We start from the raw sequence: 22,294 nt of genomic DNA on the forward strand, positions 1-22,294 counted from the left end.
AAACTGAGGCAGAGGTTAAGTGACTTGCCCAGGGCCACTCAGCTGGTCTGAGACCAGATTTTAACTCAGGTCTTTCTGACTTCAGGTCTAGTGCTCCATCAACTGTGCGACCTAAATGTTCTTAACAATCCATAAGTGATTTCCTGCTTTTTATTCATCCACGTCCCTCCCTCGTTGTATCTAGCATAGTGTCTTGTATAGAACTGAACAATGAACAGAAATAGGTAAATTCAACAAATATACTCCCACTAGCAAACACAGAGCCAGCAATTAATTTTCTAACATTATTTAGCTTTCCTGAAATAATAGTAATTGTTTAAAATCTAGACCTGTGATTTCAGCAGTGTGGGGAACGTCTGGTATGAAAACTCCCTTCACCCTTCACTGATGCAGATTTGATGCACATGGACAATTTGTCTAAAATTTAGTCTTAGACAATGACCCAGGGTACTGGCAACTTAGAAGCTATAGCTACTATGTATCAGGAATAGGTCTTGAACCCTGGTATTTCTTGCTCCAAAGGCTGGCCCATCAAAATCATATCTATTGTTCATTTCAAAAGAGAGTTGAAAAGTACAGAGGGGAATAAACAATTAACCTAAGATATAGGAACATCTTGAAAAATTATTTCCTAATTGAAGCAGTTTCTGTATAGTGAAAGAATTTAATAGGATATATATCAAAGATCTATAAATTTTCTTTGTGACCATTTTACCTGAAATGTTTTAATAATTATTTGCTGTTCAGAAAGCATACTTTTTAATGAGTTTTTTTATAAATGAAATAATGGGAAAATTCTCTAAATTGAGCATGCCACTCAAGGATTAACTGTCTGTTATTATAAAGAGACTATTTTAAACCACCCCATCAGGTTCTAGTTAACTAAACTAATAAGGAGGGCAAAGCCCTAAAAATATTATGTTCTTCTTAGTGAGGCAGTATATAGCAAACACTACAACAGGATTTAGAACACCTCACTTCCTGTTTTGGCTCCACCATTTATCAGCTGACTTAGCTTTGGTCAAGTAACTTACTTTCTCTGGCCTTCAGTATCCTTCCTTGTGACATGACAAAGTAGGACTAGATGATCCCAGGGGTCCATTCCAGCACAAACACCTTATGGGTGTTGTATTTATTTACAGCATACATTTCCACGCCTCCCAATCACTTCTCAATTCCTTGAAATCAGGCTTTTGACTCTACCACTTATCTGAAACTGTTCTATCCAAGATGGAGAATGATCTCATAACTGGCTGAATCCAATAGCCTTTCCCCCACCCAGTCCTCATCATTTTTACCTATCTGCAGCTTTTGACATTGCTGACCACTCCTTCCTCTTACATAATCTCCTCCCTTGGGTTTCTGGGATACTACTCAATCTTCATTTTCCTCCTACCTGTCTAATTACTGCTTGTTAGGCTCCAAGCTGATATATCATCCTCCTTCCACACACTAATTACAGCCATGCCTCAAGGTTCTATCCTGAGCCATCTTCTCTTTTCTCTATATATTCTTTCCTTTGGGGAGTTAATCAGCTCTCATGGTTTAAATTATCATTTTCTTTGCAGATGACTTCCAAACCTACATATCCAAGGCCTAATCTGTCTTCTAAACTTTATTCCTAAATAAACAACTGACAGCTGGAAATCTCCATGTGGATATCCTCAAAGCATCTCAACCACAAGTCCAAAGAGTAACTCAATGTATTTTCCTCAAACCCTTTCAATTTTCAAACTTTCTCATTTCTATTGTTAGCACCACCATCTTTCCAGTCACCCACGTTGTCAGCCTTAGGACCAAAACATCTTACCTGTTCCCCTTCAATCTTCATTTGGTTTCTAGTCATGTTGATCCTGATTCCACATCAATCACAGACATCCCCCTTTCACCATACATAAAAGCTCAATCCCAGTTCAGGCTCTTATTTCTCACCAAAACTGTAACGCCTCTCCTAATTGGTTTTCCAGACATTGTTTTCATTCCTTTCCAATCTATCCTTCACAAAGATGCCAAATGGATATTCCTAAATGACAAAACTGACCATGTTGTTATTCTCTAAATCCCCAGGCCTCTGCCAATTGCACCTCAAAAATCACCAGCAGATCCCTACTACCATACAAAATCCTCAGCCTACCATCTGAAACATGCTACAATATGACTCCCACTTGCCTTTCCAGTATTACTTCTTATCATTCCCTCTGAGGCGTCCTCCATCAGAGTCAAGCTGCTAGCTGTTCCCCATAGACAACACGGCTCCATGACTGCACCAGGGGTCCTCCACCTCCAGCCATTTCCCTTCACCTATGTCTCAATGAATTCCTTGCTTCCTTCAAAGTACAACTCACCTCTGGCACAAAGCCATTTCTGATCCTCATAGTTATTAGCCCTCTCTCCATCTTGAAATTATTTTGTTCATACATTTTCATTATTTATATATGTATACATTGTACCTACCATCTGAATTTAAGATCCTTGAGGGCAGATACTAATTAATTTTATCCTTGTATCTCCAGCAGCTAACACAAAGTCTCATATATAGTAGGTACTTAGCAAATATTTTTGAATTATTGAACTTTCGCTTAATTTAATAAATGAATGAATAACATAACAGAAGAAATGAAAATGAAAATGTGGGCACCTCAGAAATGAACTATAGTTTAGGCCCGGATGAATAAGGAATTATAAAGGAGTAAAAAGAGAGTTTATTCTTACCAGGAAAAACTAAAACAACCCCCTTTTATTTGATATTTAACAATAAAACTACTGATGCTTCAAAGGCTTCCCCTACATTAAGAAGAACAATGACATTTTTACCTTTTCCTATTTTCCAAGTGTTTAATCATCTTGGTATAGATTATTTAATCAAAAGTGAAAACTAACAATGTCATGGTTCTTTAAAGTGCTACTGCAAGTCACAGTTGATGACATTAAAAGGAACACAATGCCAGATCTAAAATGAATTTGTTGGCACAGCTGCAGCTTTCGATGGTATTAAACCTTACCTGATTTAGCTTTCACTTAAAAATTAAAATCAGCTAAGCTCTGTGTGCAAAGTTGTGGCTATGTTAGTGAAACACAGGGTCTCAAAGTAGAAAAAGAGTTCAAATGAAAAAAAGGAAAAATATATTTAAACACAAAACAAAATGGCTTGTTACCGTTGGTGGCTATTACTCCTGAAGTGGGCATGAACAAGGGTGATTGATGAAGGCCTTAGCAGAGAGTCAAGCAAAAAGTAGATAGCTCAGTCAGAATTAATCCATCTCGTCACTGCCAGATTGTTTGCTCCATTTGGTATTTTCCTTTGCCCAAATCTTCATATTTCTTCCCCTCCTGCCCCACCCCAAATAAGGCAAGTTCTGTTTCCATGAGAAAACCCCTAGTGAACACATAGAAGAGCCAGTGCATGTCTTCTCAAGTCAAGACTTAGAGATACTGTAAGTCCAGAAAGAGAACTTGCAAAGAAAGAAAGAATCTGAGGAATGGAAGGACTATCAACATCATATCAACTTTTCTTTCAATGTCACTGCACTCCACCCTGACCCTTTGCATGCTGATAGTTTAGACTATACCAGTGACTTATCACCACCAAAGACCTTCCTTAAATGAGCTGTACATAATGTCTACTCTGAAAAGGCAAAGATGGAGAAGTTTCTCTTCCTGGAGTATGACCTCACTTCAAGGACACCAACGATGTCTCTTCCCTGCTAACCGTAACTTCTAAGAGAAGTTGTTTCATTTACTGTGCACAAAACAAAAATTAGATAAGGTGACAGTAAAATGCTAGTATAATGAATGGGTTCTTATGAATGGGGCTATATGTTCTAGGAGACCCATGAAGGCCAATGCTCTGATCCAGGCATTAAGATGAATATAATTGTGAATTATGGTTCTATTGTAAAAAATAATTATTCATTAGCTTAAGACAGATGCTATGCTTTAACTTCAAATCTAAATGTAATAAAGTATGGATTGAGTGGATCTCTTCTGACATTGCAAAAACCACTGCAACATGGCAACATGCAACATCTGATGAAGACCTTAGCAGAGAGTCAGATGGCCATTGCAACAACAACAACAACAAAAGTTTAATTTTAGAACGGTTAAGATACCCAAGTATTCTGGGCTCTTTCCATTCATCAATTCAAGTAGGTAAATGTTGCTTAGGGAAAATTTTGCATTAAGTGTTTGAGTTATTTAAACAATATTCTTTCAAATTACTTGACATATTTAAAGCGCTTAGCTATAAATTCATTTGAAAAGCATTAATTAAGCAACTACTTTTGCAGAGCACTGTACTATGACCCAGGCATTATTAAAACTTTTATTCCATATAGTCCTTTATGATGACCAGAGCCAATGATTTGGTGTTTCCATGAAGAGATACTCAGTAAATGTCCCTTGAATTAAACTGCTTGGTTTTTGCCTGTGTAATCCCCTTACTGCAAAGAAGGATAATCCTCCCTCTGGCCCCAACTCTGAAGAGAGATCATTCATTCAGCAGCCTGCAGAAATGTGCACAAAATGTCACAGAGGCAGGCATTCCCACTCCCTATGTGACCTCTAACATGTGTTCTATATCCTCCACAGGTAATAGTTGGTTAGGTTGAGGTGCACATGAATTCACAGGGTTACTTGAGTTCAGGGTGAATTTTATAAATGGAAAATCCTGCTGGATTCATTTAGTCACAAATATTGGGCTTTGGCACACTTTGATGCAATGAATTTAATGCAACCCACTTTCACAACACATTTTAAGGGAAAATTCCTTGACAAATTAATTTTCTCAGTGTAGGCCATTGTATCTTGTTTCACAATTAAATGTACAAAGTTTAATTTAACATAAATTAGGGAACATGGGTGAGAGATACTATGTTCCGTTTCCTCTGCTGGAATGTAAGGTCCCTGAACATGCTTAATACTTGATTGACTAATGTCTTAGAATTGTCTGGATCTCTCTCGAATGTCTAAGGACTTTAGCATCTGCCATTTCCAACATACACTATTCTCTACCCATCACTTACACTTCCTACTGCCAACTGTATCAATCTACCTTCTTAATCGAACATTCAAAGCTCTCTATCAATTGCCCCTTACTCTTTGCCAACCTTATTTTTCAGTACTCTTTTATGAAAAATTTCCACTCCAAGACAAGTTTTATTTCATACTGTTCAAGTCAATAAATATTAAGTACTGAGTATCTGGAAGGAGCTGGGGATATAAATCCTTTTAAAAAAGACAATAATTGCTTCCTCCAAAGAACTTGGGTGTACGAAATAAAAAAAAAATAATCATTCCTTCCCCCAAAGAACTTTTCATAAGGGAACAAATTATGTTGACACATAAGGATATGCAAGGTACTCTAAGGAAGACAAGGGTACTAACAACTAAGGTCAGGTTCTCTGTAGGAGGTGGCACTTGAGCTGGGCAATGAACAACATTTCAGGACCTTCAGGGTGGAGCCGAGGAGAGACCGTGCAAGTTCACTGAGGTGGAGAGTAGAATGTGAGTTCAGAAAAAAGTCAGTAACCAATATGCCTGTTGAGCCTTAACATAGAGGGATGAATGACAGCTTTAGGAGAAAAATCTGACAATATAGCTAGGAGACTGCATTAGGAAGGCAGAGTTTATAATCTCAAATAGGATCATAAACATGTCTGAAACGTTCGGAATCGCCGGATATAAGAAACTCTCAAAGTAGAAGGCAGAAGAATCAAAACATTTATTTAGGCTCCACAGTAACCAACCCATGAACCAGCAACCCCATTTTGATATATTGATCAAAAGCTTCCAGGCCCAATAAGTACGCCTTGAAAGAGTAACCAGGAGGCTACAGAGAAGCATGATTGCGTAAAGCAAAATCATGTTTCCCCCTCTATGGTAATAAGATTACCCACTGGCCTGAAGTCTTTGTTCAGCTTTCTCCCGTAGGTCAGCTCTGCTACTGGCAGCTCCTGCTTCAGCTGTGTCTGTGGCTGTGGCTGTAACTGACGTAACTGTCGTAACTGCCTCTGTAACTGCCTCTGGCTCCAACTGTAGCTGTAACTGTCGCTGTAACTGCCTGAAGTCTTTGTTCAGCTTCCTCCCGTAGGTCAGCTCTGCTACTGGCAGCTCCTGTTTCAGCTGTGTCTGTGGCTGTGGCTGTAACTGACGTAACTGCCGTAACTGTCGCTGTAACTGTTGCTGTAACTGTCGTTGTAACTGTCTCTGGCTCCAACCGGAAAAGGAAAAGAGAGAATCTTCCAGCTGTCCTCTCCCCTCTTATAGAGTTTTTGACATCATCAAGCACCGCCTGAACGACCAGGGCCGATTGGTTCTTGACTTGTTCTTGGCTTGCTAATCCATTGTGCTATGCACGCGTGGGTTCGAATCCCATCCTCGTCGCCAAATGTAGTAGGAAGGCAGAGTTTATAATCTCAAATAGGATCATAAACATGTCTGAAACGTTCGGAATCGCCGGATATAAGAAACTCTCAAAGTAGAAGGCAGAAGAATCAAAACATTTATTTAGGCTCCACAGTAACCAACCCATGAACCAGCAACCCCATTTTGATATATTGATCAAAAGCTTCCAGGCCCAATAAGTACGCCTTGAAAGAGTAACCAGGAGGCTACAGAGAAGCATGATTGCGTAAAGCAAAATCATGTTTCCCCCTCTATGGTAATAAGATTACCCACTGGCCTGAAGTCTTTGTTCAGCTTTCTCCCGTAGGTCAGCTCTGCTACTGGCAGCTCCTGCTTCAGCTGTGTCTGTGGCTGTGGCTGTAACTGACGTAACTGTCGTAACTGCCTCTGTAACTGCCTCTGGCTCCAACTGTAGCTGTAACTGTCGCTGTAACTGCCTGAAGTCTTTGTTCAGCTTCCTCCCGTAGGTCAGCTCTGCTACTGGCAGCTCCTGTTTCAGCTGTGTCTGTGGCTGTGGCTGTAACTGACGTAACTGCCGTAACTGTCGCTGTAACTGTCGCTGTAACTGTCGTTGTAACTGTCTCTGGCTCCAACCGGAAAAGGAAAAGAGAGAATCTTCCAGCTGTCCTCTCCCCTCTTATAGAGTTTTTGACATCATCAAGCACCGCCTGAACGACCAGGGCCGATTGGTTCTTGACTTGGCCCCTCCCCCTAGCATAGCCGTTAACACCTCCCCTCAGCCAGCCCCATGACTCATCACACAGGAAGTTGTCTGCCTCCTGGAATGCTCCCTGGGCCTCCCGCCCCGGAAGAGCAAGCCACAGTGTCCAGAGGCTCAATGAGGTAAGCTGAGTCATTCAAAGAAAACAAAGGCCATTCTGGCTACAGAGACATTTTTGACAGCCTTCAATGTAAGACTGAAGACGCTGTATATAATTCTTGAAGCAAGAAAGGACCAATGAGTAGAGCAGCATAGTCAGAGCAATGCCTTAGGAAAATAATTTTTGCAAATGTTTGGACAAAAAATTGAAAATGGAAGAGACTAAAAGGAAATCAATTAAAAGGTTATTGAAATAGTCTAGACAAGGGGTGGTAAGAACATGATCCAGAATGCTGGCTCTGCGCACAGAGGGAAAACAATGATGCAAAAGGTGACTGTTATCCAGACTAATATATACAGTTGGTTCAAGAGACTGTTGAATTATTAAAAGTTTGTATCACCCATACCTAGCATAGTGCCTGGAACATATTAGTAGCTTAATTTGTATCTCTGATCGATTGAATGATACAACAGTTAATAAGTTCAAGACAGATAGTATAAGCTTTCTTCTAATGTAATGCTTTCAATTTTGCTTTAATTCATCTATTATCTGAATACAGACACAATCAGATGATTCTGATTTGATTCCTATATCAATAACCAGTCTTAACTATTTGTTAAGGTATAATCAGTCTAAACTTTAAGACTTTCTTTAAGCTCTTCCCACATGGTAGAATGTGGCAGGACTTTTATCCTATTGGCACAGCCTTCAAGAATCCAGGGTCATGAACAGCGCTAAAATAGGATTTCACAGAACACGCAGCAGATACTCAATAAATGTTCGTTCAACTTAATTGAAGTCTAATCTATATTCTATTCCCTAAACATGTTATATTCATTCCCATCTCTGTGACTTTGAATAGATGATTTTTCTTACCATCTCCCTTTCTCTCCATTTGGAGGATGTGTTTTCTTAACTACTGTCAATGAGTTTTGAAAATAATGGAGGCCAAGATAAGTACTATAAACTGAAGAAAAGCATATGTTCCAATTTTTTAAAAGGGAAAATTAAATAGAACCTGCAAACTATAAGCCAATAATCATGACTTCTACTTCTGGAAAAATTCTAGATTTTATTTGTAAAGAGATGGTTGATGAACATCTAGAAAAAGGAAGCAGTGATCACAAAGAACCAGAAGAGCTTTTTAAAAAATTTTGTTGTTGTTCAGTTGTTTTGGTCATGCTGACCCTTTGTGACTCCATTTGGGGTTTTCTTGGCAAAGATACTGGAGTGGTTTGCCATTTCCTTCTCCAGCTCATTTTACAAATGAGGAAACTAAGGCAAACAGGGTCACACAGCTAGAAAATGTCTGAGGCCAAATTTGAACTCAGGAAGAAGTCTTCCTGACTCCAGGCCCAGAACTCTATCCACTGTGCCACCCAGGTGCCATATTGCTATATAAAACCTATTTATTAGGAATAGGTTTTCTAAAAGGTGTAGTATGCGATTGTGATGGATTACTATTGTAATACAGAAATAATGAGCAGAAGCTATAAGAAATTATGAGCAGGATGATTTCAGAAAAACCTGAGAAGACTTGTCACGAACTGATGCAAAGTGAAGTGAGCAGAATCAGGGGAACATTGTACATAGCATCAGCAATATTCTAATGATGATCAACTGTGAAAGACTTAGCTAATATGGTCAAGACAATGATCAAGACAATTCCAAAGGACACATGATGAAAAAATGCTATCTCCAGAAAGAGAATTGATGAACTATAAGTATAGATGGAAGCATTTTAAACTCTATTTTGGGGTCTTTTGTGTGTTTTCTTTTGCAACATGGCTAATAGAGAAATATGATTTGCTGGACTTCACATGTATAATCAGTATCCTATTTCTTGCCTTCTTAAGGAGTAGGGACAAGGGAGGGAGAAAATTTGGAACTCAAAATTTTTTAAAAATGAATGTTAAATTTTTAAAAATTTAATTGGGAAATATTTAATGAAATATATATACATACATGTATATATGTGTGCATATATGCATGGAATAGGTCATATGAGACTAATAATTCATTTCTTCTTCGGGCAGAATTACTAGACTGGTTGAACCGGGAAATACAATAGATACAGTGTAACTAAATTTTAGCAAAGTATTTGACAAATTCTTTAATCTTATTTTTATAGATGGAGCCATGTAGGCTAAATAGTACAATTAAGTGGACTTGGACATGATTGAATGTCAAGATCCGAAGAGACACCAGTAGTGGCTTGATGTTATCTTGGAAGAAGGGATTGGCACTGTTTTAACTTTTTTATCCAGGACATGAACAAAGGCATAGATGGCATGCTTTTCAAAACTGAAGATGACAAGAAGCTGAGGAGAGCTGACATAATGGTTTACAAGGTTAGGAGTCAAAAAGACCTTGAGAGATTAGAACATGGTGTAGAACTGATTAAGATCAAATTTAATAAAGATAAATGTAATGTAACTTGGGTTAAAAAATCAACTTCACTAGTGGAAGACAAGCGTGACAAATGTGTAGGCAGCAGTTCATTTGAAAATTATATGGGAGTATTAGCAAATTAATGAGTCAATATTATGGCATGGTGGTCAAGAAGGATCTCAGGGACTTGGGTTACATTAGAAGCAGGGTAGTGCCCGAGATCAGTGAAGTGATAGTACTGCCCTACTCTGCTTTGGTTAGTGTTAAGTGACAAATTTTAAGAAGGAAATTGATAAGCTGGAGAGCATCCAGAAGAGTACAAGCAGGAAGCAAAGGGCATCAAATTTCTGTCTTATGCAAAATGATTAAGGAAATGGGGAGGGGAGGATCATCTAAAGAAGAGAACACTTAGGGGATAAATGAAAACAGTCTTCAAATATTTGACAGGACAGCATGTAGATAGGGGATCATATCACTTCTGCTTGGCAGCCAATGGCAAAATTAGGAGCAATGGACAGAAGTATCAGAGGCAAATTTAGGCTCGATATGGGGAAAACAAACATCTTAACAATAATAAGCTCTGTCAAAGTGGAATCGGCTGCCTTAGAGAAAGTTCGCCCTGAGCGAAGACTTACTTCAAGCAAAATCTGAATGGCCATTTATTGGGTAGGTCTCAAAGAGGATTCTTGTTTAGACAGAAATTGAACTAGAAAGCCATAGAGGTTTCTTACAATATAGAGTTTCTGTGATTTTTGATCTAGGCCTTCCTCAAAACATATCTCAAAATCACTTTTCCACGAATTTTATACAACTGGCCTCCTTTCCCCAACCTTTCATACTCTCGTTGAACACTATATTAATGGGTACTTTGTTATATGATGGTCCATTCAAACGTTTGTCATTTCATTTGTGTGTGTGTGTGTGTGTGTGCGCACGCGTGCAAGAGAGAGAGAGAGAGAGAGAAAGAGAGAGAGAGAGAGAGAGAGAGAGAGAGAGCAAGAGCACAAAGGTCATATCTTCTTTTGTAGGCCCCTATGGCACCTAATACAGTACTCTGAACATGACATACACTCAGGAAATTCTTTTGATTAATATAAATATCAGAAACAGATGTTAAAATGTAAGAGCAAGGCATGTAGTCTCAAAGGTTTGTTCTGGCTAAGCCATTATAATGAGATCTAGTTAGCTTCAAAGCACATCTTAAATTCTGGCATACAGAACAAAAAGGCACTACTTTTGGGAGGTTGACCTAAAAAAATAAACAAAAGAGTAGGTTTTGAGGGTATGACGGGGGCTTAAACCCCAAAAAGTCTACATAATAAGGAAACTGATCATGAGAATAGTAAACACATGAATTCTAAATGTATCAGTGGCAAAAAATATTTTAACATAATTGTTTATTTATTCCATTACTGAAGAACAATGGGAAGATTTGAAACTACCTTTTTTACATAGCTGGCATCACTAAAGGACAGTGTAAAACAATATGTATTTTGAGACTTAAAGTAATTCTCAAAGTTCATACTTACATCACATCATAATAGTAGCTCACATTTGTAGAGTAATATTTTAGTATGTGATATATAGCTTTCTTCAGAGCTTCAGTTAGGAATCTTGTTTCTAAGAACTATTCTCTCAAAATGAGGCAAGAAGCTCTGATGAAAGGACTGTTTGAGACTTGGTGGTTTAACCAGCACCTCAAGACCCAACCCAGCCAGTCTTGGACCATGTCAACCTCCCTATGGAAACTCAAATTCACTAAGTAATGGTATCCCTTCCTTCATATATGCATATTTGGAAGCCCTTGCATGAATGCTTTCAAAGGGTCAAGAAGTAGAAAAGAACAAAGAGACCTTAGGTCACCTCAGAACAAAGGGGTTCAGAAGACCTGAGAATCACTTTTCAACACTAGCTCATACTAAGCAACCCCATGATCTGGCAGCCATTCATACTTCTAACTCTGGGCTCCTGATTCTTCAGCTTTCTCTTGGTCTCTTGCTATCCTCTCTGGTTTTACTGTTACTGTCAGAGCTATGACAGCTAAACCTCTTTTCTCTGTAAGAAGCAGGTCTATGAAGGCAATGAAGAATAAGGAGAAAAACTGGATCAGATTTCTTATTTTAACCATTACCTTCTGTTGCCAAATGAAAGTATACTTTGTAGGAATCTTCTTACTCTTTGCCCCAATTTGAAGGACTGTCGTATTTGTATATTGTAGCAAGCTACCACGCCTTATGGGTAGTAATGGACATGAAGCATGCAAAGTGACCAGCTAATTGATATTTGATTTTGCCTGTGGCTGCCATTTAGATGGTATTTCAATGAATAGAGTAAGTTTAATATTCAGAAGGACTCATTCTACCAAGCAATTTACATACAACTGGCAACATTTAAAGAAACTAATAATTTAGTTTCACAAGTAATCTGGAATTGTAAATTACTAACATCATTTTCTATAAATTCCATTACTGATATAATTTTTACTTTCATGAAAATGAACACCTTTAAGTAATTAAGAGAAATATGCACAATTACCAGTATGAAATAGTCTTCCAACAAAGTAGTTAATCATCTGGGGGGAAATATAAGCATGAATTAACCAATTTGACCAGAATTTATACCAAAAAGTACTAATCATCTATTTTTTTAGTTTTAGAAAAGAAATTGTAGATGGTTTTGTGGAGCCTAATAGCACTGGCATGAATCCATAAAATGCAACCAAAGAAAATCTTTGCTTAAAATTCACTATGCACATATAAAACACATACATACATATACACAGAGAATAGCTAGCACTCACCTAGACTAGAATTGCCTTTTGCTATAATAATAGTCTTCTCAAATGACTCTTTGGATAAATTGTGGAATGTAGCATGTTCACCAGAGGAATCCAGGGAATCTTTTGCCATTATGGATTCTGGTTTCTAGCCAGAAGAAAAACAAGACGTGTGAAAACAAAAACAGAACTTGAAATACGATTTCAACATCAGGGAAATTCTCCAGTTTGTTCAGGTTTAATTCACCAGACAATAACTAAAATAGGGCTATTTTCTAAAACTCAATGAATCAATAAAGTGATCCTTATTCTGGTATTCTGGAAAGATTGCTGGACCTAGAGTCAGAGAACCTGGGTCAAATTCTACCACTGCTTTTTGTTGCAAATCATTTACTTTTTCTAGGTCTCCATTTCTGCTTTCGTAAAATGAAAGCAATGTACTACTGCATCTCATAGCTCTAAGTTTATGATCATCTAACCCAAGGTATGCAGAAAAGAAGTGCTTAGTCCCCCACCCTCAATGACAACATAAAATCTGCACCAAACAAAGGCCTTTACTTGTCCAGTAGAATCAGGAAGCATAAATGAAGCAAGGTGTGTGCTGGATAAGACTTCATTTCCTAGTTGAGATTCAGTCCACATCTCTGCATGTTCACATTCAGTAAGGTTCTCAGTAGCTGGTGCAGGTAGTAGATCTGTGCTGGTAAAGCTAGAAGAAACTTCCATTCTCAAGCCCACTGAAGATATGTTTTCATCTTGTCTTTGAATCAGATCCTTACTGTATAGATCCTCATTGGACATTTGAAAATCAAGTAGCAGATCAGAAGAATTTTCACCACTATCCTAATGAAAAAAATCAAGAAACATGACCATAAATCAATTGATTAATCAACTCTGTAGTAGAGTATGGTTTTAAACATTACAATTTTAAAGTAATAAGACAGAGATAATACAATACAATCATTAAATATTCAAAAAGTATTGGCTAGCATGCAGCCCTTCTCTTTGAAGCCTTCTACTCACTGAATGCTCTTCTTTTCTTAACTTCTTAACTTCTTTTAAATACTATATTTTTTGCAAACCATATGGAACAAAGCATATGTTCTAGTGAGTGGATCTTCTATCATGTGTTGCTTGCAAGACCAGCTAAATACTGGACTCTTCTGAATCAATCCTTACTTTATAGAGCCTCAGGATATCTATACAGTTTCACCCAAGGATAGAATTAATCTATAGAGAGTCTTCCACGAGTTTTTTTTTGAAAAGTTGCTAATTTATATTCCTAAATCTCACTGCATTATGATCTTTAGATGTAGATTATAATCAATATGATGATGGCATTAGCTCCTTGAAGGCAATAACTTTTTCATTTTTTGTCTTACTAATTCTGGAAGCTAGTCCAGACCCCAAACATATTAGGTGTTTAATTTGTTAGCTGAGTTGAATTGAATTAAACACAGTACATTTTAACTGACTGAGACTTCCCTAAGTCAGAGAAAGAAAAAGAATTATTTTGGCAAAAACTTTTTTCAGGTCTAATGGGGAAAAAGTATTAGCCAGTGAGTCAGGAAATCTGGATTCCATTTCTGAAAAAGCCTTGAACTAGCTTTGTGACCCCAGGCACATCTATAACCTCATATTACTAGACCTCAAACTAGATGATCTGTAACGTCTCTTCCATTCTAATATGAATGTGTACATGAATATCGATATAAATATATATGCATTTATGTATGTACATACATTTCTCCATATATGTATGTGTGTTCACTATTTTTCACTGTCATCTCCTCTTTTCTCTACACTTTTAATCATAAAACTAACAAGCTTTTTTATTCCAACAGAGGAAAAAACAACTCACGTTGGGCAGAGGTTCTTAACCTAGAGGTCCATGATCTTAGATGGCAAAAAACTGCATCTTTACTTCAATACAATTAATTTCCTTTACAATCCTATGTTTTTCATTTAATGCATTTAAAAACATTATTCTAGAAAAAGGTCCATAGGTTTTATGCCATACCATGCCATGCCAAAGGGGTCCATGACACAAATGAGGTTAAGAACTCCTAACAGAGGATAGCAATGACACTGGATAGTCTGAAATCCTGCATCAGGTCTTGACTTACATCCTCTTAATTCAATTAAAAATGGCCCAACTATAAGAAATAATAAAGTATAAGATAATGATTACCTGGAGGAATGAGATTAGGTCTCAAACTTCAAATCCTACATAGGCTATACTTTAGCAACTCCATGTACTATGAGATTCAGTATCACTAGTCTCCTTTATGTGCTTTGCACACGTCACCTCCCAATTCTGTGTATTTTTACTGGCTGTCCTCCATCGCTGGAATGAGCCCCCTCTCACTTATACCTCCTGACTTCTTTCAAGTCTCAACTAAAACACTAATTCTTTCCCAAGCCTTAATCACAGTGCCTTCTGCCTGAGATTAACTCCAATTTATCCTGTATACCTCTTGTTCATACATAGTTGCTTGTATATTGTCCCCATATTAAAATATGAGCTCTTTGAGAGTAGAGACTATTTTTGCCTTTCTTTGTATCCCTAGAAGTTAGCATGGTGTAGACACTTAATAAATGCTTTTTGACAAACTGACTGACTTGCTACAGAGGCAGGGTGGTGTAGTTTATAGAAGGCAAATTTTGGAAGAACTGGGTTCAAATTCTGCCTCAAACCATGTAACCACAGACAAATCACTCTGAACTCTCATCTGTAAAAATGGAGATAAGAATATAGCACTTGTAGCACCCACTTTGCTGGGCTGTCTTGATAAAATCAAATGAGATAATATATATAAAGTGTTTTCCAAATTTTAAAGTTTTATGCAAATGTCATTTGGTTCCTAGTTTTGACATCTGCTAGCTAAATTAAATTTGGGCTACAATTTCATCCTCTGTAAAAAGGAGATATTAATATTTGTACAAGGTTAAGTACAGTGTTAATATAGAAATGCTAGCTATCTATTGTTATTTCTTTCTAACTCCCAAAGCCATTATGAACTGTTATATAAATGACAGAGAAAAAGAATAGATGATATTGTAATATAGGGTGAAATGCCTATAAATAATTCACTGTTTCATTACTTTAAATTGTGTCATCTTGCATTCATGATGAAAAACCAAATAGACTTATTAAAGTTAAAGTTAACTGATGTAACGAATCTAATATCACTGAATGACTTTGAAATTATGTAAAAATCATTTCAAATATGTCCTCAAAAAGGGAAATACGCTAAAATTTGTATTTAGAAAAACATTAGAGAAAGCCCTATCCTAGGTTAAGTTTACTGTAAATTACATGCCCCAAAGCCATGTTCAGGAAAGAGTTAATAGAGATACAGGGAAAAGAAAAAGCTAGTCAACACAGCAGACAACATACGCCTACTTCAGAAATGTTCATGCTGCTCAAATGCCAAATCAGTTTTATTTTTGAGTCTTATGAGCTAAAAGAAAGGCAATTTTTATAAGTGCTTCAAAAATAACTCTACAATCCTCTAACACAAATTCATCTCTAAATTAATTTATTTCAAAAGTCTGTGTTTATGTGTACCTTCAAGTGAGATATTCTTATAGTCCAAATAGGTAAAGTTGAATAAAATAGAATTAAAATGTTTAATAAATTCCCCCTCCCAATTCCCTATGTTTTAAAAGTGGCATACATAAGTTATAATTACTCATTAACATAATCTAATAGCTTAAGGTTGGGGGAGGTTCTGGCAAGATGGCTCCTTGAGTAGTGGTGACTAGATCCAGTCCTCCCCTCCCCCACAACAACCTCAAAACAACAACAAATTGGTCAAATAGGAATTTTTTTCAGTATCAATAAAAGAGGAGAAATAAATGATATTCTTATAAGGAAAATAATTTTCTTTGGGAACACTAGCAGAAATACTAAAAAAGGAAAAAAGAACTAATAGAATAAATAAATATAATACAGTAAAGGAGAAGAAATCCCCCAAAGAAAAGGATTGGTGCAACAACTAGACCCACAGCAACAAGAGTGGAGTCATTGTCCTAAATCTTTGGAGTGTTCAGAACTCAAGAAGAAACATATGAGAAGATCTACCATGTATCATTATGAAAGTAAGATCAATCAAAGAAGAATACAAGAAGAATATTATGAGTGACAGCTTAAAAAGAGTGGAAACCTAAGGCCTGAAAATGCAATAGATGAAGTGCTAATATTCAGGGATGGTAGTATAATAGGACAAAAATTATTTTAACAGTGTAATTGCAAAAAGACTTTAGTTCGCCTCAGAATAAAACAATAGAAGTAAAATACAGAATTCAGAGAGACAATCTCGGAATTATTGCTCTTCCAAAAAAAATCCAAAACCATATTCCAGGAAATCATGTGACAATTTTTTGGTGAATTTTTTGGAAACAGACAGTAGAATATAAATTGATACACTCTAGTGGACCTTAATGGAGAGAAATTCTAAGTTTAGCTCACTCAGAAATGTAGCTGCCAAAAAATATTAAATAAAAATCAGAACTTCGATGTCAAAACTATACTCTTACTAGCAGCCTGAAGGACTCAATTCCCATATCAAGAAGCAGCAAGACAAATCATATAATACTATAAAGTAAGGATAAAAAATTCGACATTTATTAAGCATCTACTATATACAAGGCCCTGTGCTGGGTAATGGGGGGAAGGAGGGATCAAGGGCAAACACTCTTTACCTTCCAAGATTTTTCATTCTACTGGAAGGGTAAAATATGTACAGAGTAAATATGACATAATTTTAAGAGAGAAAAAGTACTAACAAGTTGTAAGACCAGGAAAAGCTTCATATATGGGGTGTCATCTGAGCTAAGCCTTGAAGAAAGCTATGTATTCTAACAGGCAGAATTGAAGTGAGAAGGTATTTTAGACCTGAGGAAAGTCATGTTAAAGTTGGAGTAAAACTATTAGAAAATTGGCTAGAATATAACACACATGATTGGGAGAAATATGAAATTTGCATGGAGAGCTAAATGGGCATCATATTGTGAAAGGGTTTAAATGTCAGACTGAGGAACTTATATTTAGTCTTATATCCAACAAAGCATCAAGGAAGATTTTTGAGCAGGGCAATGACATGATTAGAGTTCTATCTCAGAAACATTAATTTGGCAGCTGTGTGGAGAATGGAGAAGAACAAGACTGGAAGTATGAAGACTAATTAGACCACAGGAAGAGACCTGGAAAGAAGTGATAAATAAGGAAGGAAATGAATATTTATTAAGCACCTAAGGCTTTGTGTTAAGTATTTTACAAATAACTCATTTGATCCTCACAGTAATTCTGGGAAATAGGTGCTATTATTGCCTCCGTTTTTAAGAAGTTAGAAAGGAATTAAGATGGTAGTTGAATGACTTGCCCAGGGTCACCCATTTATTAACTATCTGAGATCAGAGTTGAACGCAGATCTTCCTGACTCCAGGACCAACACTTGAACTACTGTACCACTTAGCTGCTTCTGGACTTAAAAGCAGATAGTGGTGATACGAGTCATAGTGGTGGTAGTAGTAGTAGTAGTGGTGGTGGTGGTGGTGGTAGTAGTAGTTGTAGTAGCAGTGGTAATATAATTATAATTAGTAATAATAATATCAATAATACTTTACATTTATATAACATCTATTATGTGCCAGACACCATGCTAAAGACTTTACAAATATTATCTCATTTATTCTTCACAAGAACCCAGGGAGGTAGGTGCTATTATTATTCCCATTTCACAGTTGAAGACATTGACCCAAGCAGAGATTAAATGACTTGCTCAAGGTCACACAGCTAGTAAGTGTCTAAGGCCAAATTTGAACTCAGGTCTTCCTGAATAGGCACAGAGCTTGAACCACTGCACCACCTTGCTGCCTCAATGAAAAAAAGGAATGGTTTCATGATACCTTGTGGAAACAGAATCAGTAAAAGTTGGCAAACGATTTTAAATAAACGTGTAAGAGAAGGAAAAGTCAAGGATTATTCCAATGATGGGAAGCTGCAGGAGTGGAGCATGGTGATGCCCTGTTTTGGAAGAGAACTGGATTTAGAGGGGAGAATAATGAGTTCCTTCTATAAAAAACATAGCCCTTACTACTAAATGAGGCAGGGATAAAATTGAGAAAGTTACATAATAATCATTATTAAATTTATATAATAGATTAAATACAACTGCAAAGTGATTATAGCAACACATAAAAAATTAATCATTTTAACCAAGTTGGATTTTGGTACTCTCAGCAAGAAAAGACATCACAAAAATGCATTGAAAACTGTACTATTTGTAATAGATCAAAGATGGGCACAACCTTGAGATCAATGACTGGAAAAAAGGTTGAACAAATTTTATCATGTGAAAGTAAAAGAAGGAAGGGAATTTACTGTTATAAGGAAAAAAGAACAAGACAAACTTAAAGAAGATACGGGAAAGAATATGAAATGATGCAAAGTGAAGAAAGTAGTCAAAGAACAACATAAACAATGACTATTACTATGTAAATGAAGTTAATTTTGAATACTAACAAAATTCAAATTTTAAAAATGGAAAACATTGGTATTTGCACATTCATGTGAAAATACATGCCAATCTTTTATTTTCACAAATGGCAAATTAATGAAATATAGTGTAGAAGGTATTTCCTTTCATGGTTTTACAGAGATATTTCCAAGGACTGTACTTTGGTGTTTTAATTGAGAATTCATTTGGGTCATTGTACAGCATTATAACAAAATTTACCAATAAAAAGCAGGCTTACAGCTGAGTCATTGAAACCTGTGGAAGTAGAAACTTGTGGAACTATCAAACTTTCTTTTAAATGTTAATATTTAATATCCTACAGAGTCCTATACTTTTTGTTTAATATTTTTTATTATTATGAGTAAACACAGCTGCTCCAACTTTCTATTTTCAATTTCTCTTCTTCCTCTATTATATTATCCACTAATTTTAATGAGCTATAGAACTATACTATGTATTTATTCCTTTTCCATAGACTAGAACGTCTGAATTAAAGGATGACTTTTTTTTTACCTCTGTAAGTTAATAGTGATATTACTGATATGTAAAAATTAATTTCCATTGTTAAGACTATAATATAAATAAATCTGGGAAGGCAAAAGATAGATAAAGGCAGGAAGAGAAAAGCTTTCTGGAAGAGGGATAGCATGGCAAAGTATGAAAATCAATGGAATTAGAGTGAACGTCCTTCCTCCGCTACTAACAGTGAACTGCAGTACATCATTGAGCAATTTCAAGAATTTAAAAAATAATTGAGATTTTCAAACATTACACTATACCTTCCCTTCACATTTATCACTCATATGTGGTAAAAATAAAAGTGTCAATAATAGGAAATACCTTAGAGTACATTTAGTACGGAAAAGTAATCAATTCTAACTTTGGACATTTTGAACTAGATGTCCCACAGACATCTCAAATTCAACATTTCCCAAACTAAACTCATCACCTTTCCTCCCAAATCTTCCTCTTTTCCACACTTCTTTATCATGGAAGATACACCATTCTCCCAGGCACCAAGGCTCATAACTTTAGTGTTGTCCTTGACTACTCACTTGTGCATAACCCCACATATCTATCTATGTCTTATCTTTTATACCTTCACAACATCTCTCCTATAAGTGCCCTTATCTCTACTTATCCAGCTACCACCCTGGTACAGGCCTGAATTATTTTAACAGCATTCTTTTTGCTCTCCCTGCCTTAAGTCTCTCCCCATTCCCACCTATATTCCACTCAGCTGCCAAAGAGATATGAATAAAGTGTAGGTCTGACCATGTCACTTCCTTATTCAGAAATGCCCATGACTTTCTATTTCACCCAGAATCAAATAAAAAAAATCCTGTTTGGTTTTTAATTTTTTTTTGGCCTCATGATCTGGCTCTTTCCTACCTTTCAAGTTCTCTAACACTTCACCCCCTACTCTATGATCCAGGGACGATAGGCTTCCTGCTGTACTGCCTTCAAGGTGACATTCCCTATGCTCTCTGAACTATGAAGTATAGATAAAAAAGTTTAACATTTCATTGAAATCTAGAATAAATGAGGTGCTGAAAAATAAAACAGCACATTGCGCTCAATAAGTTCAAGTAATCAGGCCTAGAACAATATCCTAGGGTAGTAAAAAAATAAAATAAATAAGAACCTGTCAGATCGGATGCCTAAGTTCCACTATTTCCTCTTCTTTTCCAATAGTGTCAAAGAAATGGCCTTTATCTTCAACAAGGGCAACTCCTCTGCTAAATGCTTGATCCTATCCTCCCTCTTGAAGGTTACCCCGATTACTATCCCCACCACTTTTCATTCTCTCCCTTTTTACAAGTTCTTCTCTGCTGTCTACAGATATGCTCAGATCTCCCCTATCCTTAAAAGATCCTCACCAGATTCCACTATTCCTGAAATAGTCCTTTTTATCTCTTCCGCCTTTCTCAGCCAAACTCCCTGAAAAGGACTTTTACACTCAGTACCCCTAAATACTCTCCTCTCACTCTCTACTGAAGTGCCTGCAAGCTGATTTCTGCCCTAATAATTCAATTGAAATGGCTCTCTCGAAGACTACCAATAAGCAAATGACTTTTTTTTTCAATCCTTATCTTTTATTTCTCTGCAATATTTGACATTATTCACCATCCTCTACTACTAAGTTTTGGGGCAATGTCCTCTCTTGATTTTCTTCCAAAAGATATAAATATTTCTTCCTGATATCCTTTGAGTTTTCGTAATCTATGTCATTCCCACAAACTGGTTTTGCCTTCTTCCTTTTCTTTTTTATCTCTATGCTCTCTCATTGGATTCCATGGGCTCAATTACCTTTCTATGTTGAGGACTCTAAGATCTATTTATACATAATTGCTCTCCTGGACTGTAGTATTCCTTTAAGAGCTGCCTAGTTGACTGCTCCTGAGCTCTGGCATTCCAGAGATGTTCCATAGAGATTTCAAACTCATCATGTAGAAAATAGAACTCATTTTTTTAACCTCAATCCCAGCCCTCTTCTAAGTTTCCCCAACACTATCAAGGGCACCACCAATCCTAGTCATTCAGTTTATAACCTCAGCTTCAAATACTCATCACTCGCACACACCCTATACATCAAATCAATTAACAAATATTATTTTTCTATCTCTACTTCTCTTGAATACTTCATCTTTTTCTCCAATCACATATCCACCGCTCTAGTTTAGTGCTCCATTACCAGGTACCCTGGGTACCTGGATTATTATAACAGCCACCTATTTGATCTTCCTCTTTTAAGCCTGACTGATTAAGCACTGTCAACAATATCTAAAAAAATCATGGAGAGAGAGAGGGTGTGAGAGAGAGAGAGAGAGAGAGAGAGAGAGAGAGAGAGAGAGAGAGAGAGAGACAGGGAGAGAATGCACAAAGGACATGAAAAGAGTTCATATTCTGATTTTTTTAAGTGGCTGAAGTCTTCAACTATTAGTCAGTGGGTTTTATTTGAATCATGGCAAAATTCTAGAATACATTATTTAAAGGGTGATTTTTGAATGCAGAGAAAATAAACTAATAATTATTAAGAACCATCATCAAAAGTAGATCATAACATACTGACACTATTCCAATTTTGAAGGGGTTATTAGACAGATCAAGGGAATCCATGAGCATATCCAGATTTCAGCAAGGGCCTTGAGAATCTCTCATCTTATGCTTGTAGATAAAAAAGGGAAAGTGGTAGGCCAATTTGTCTAGTAATAATTATTTATGAGACAACGACAGTTTGGACAGATATGGTTAGTGGAGTGAGCTGGTGTTATTCAACAATACTTTTATCAATAATTTGGATGAAGATGAAGGTAAGATTCTTATTAAATCTGTAAATGAGATTTTAATATGTTGAAGTACTGAGATAAAACTGGGAG

The 22,294-nt window shown here is 36.6% G+C and overlaps 1 protein-coding gene across 11 annotated transcripts in view; it reads right to left on the minus strand.

The window, feature by feature from the left end:
• MPDZ (multiple PDZ domain crumbs cell polarity complex component) overlaps positions 1 to 22,294 on the minus strand; it is a 228,186-nt gene that overhangs the window by 84,592 nt on the left and 121,300 nt on the right. For all 11 annotated transcript variants that reach the window (XM_036737847.1, XM_036737846.1, XM_036737842.1 and 8 more), the window contains exons 20-21: positions 12,949 to 13,233; positions 12,415 to 12,538 (exon numbers count right to left, since the gene is read on the minus strand). In XM_036737847.1, the coding sequence (XP_036593742.1) occupies positions 12,415 to 12,538; positions 12,949 to 13,233 (409 nt within the window). The remainder of the gene's footprint in view (positions 1 to 12,414; positions 12,539 to 12,948; positions 13,234 to 22,294) is intronic.

This window comes from Trichosurus vulpecula, chromosome 9 (assembly GCF_011100635.1).
Source record: "Trichosurus vulpecula isolate mTriVul1 chromosome 9, mTriVul1.pri, whole genome shotgun sequence".
NCBI lineage: Eukaryota > Metazoa > Chordata > Mammalia > Diprotodontia > Phalangeridae > Trichosurus > Trichosurus vulpecula.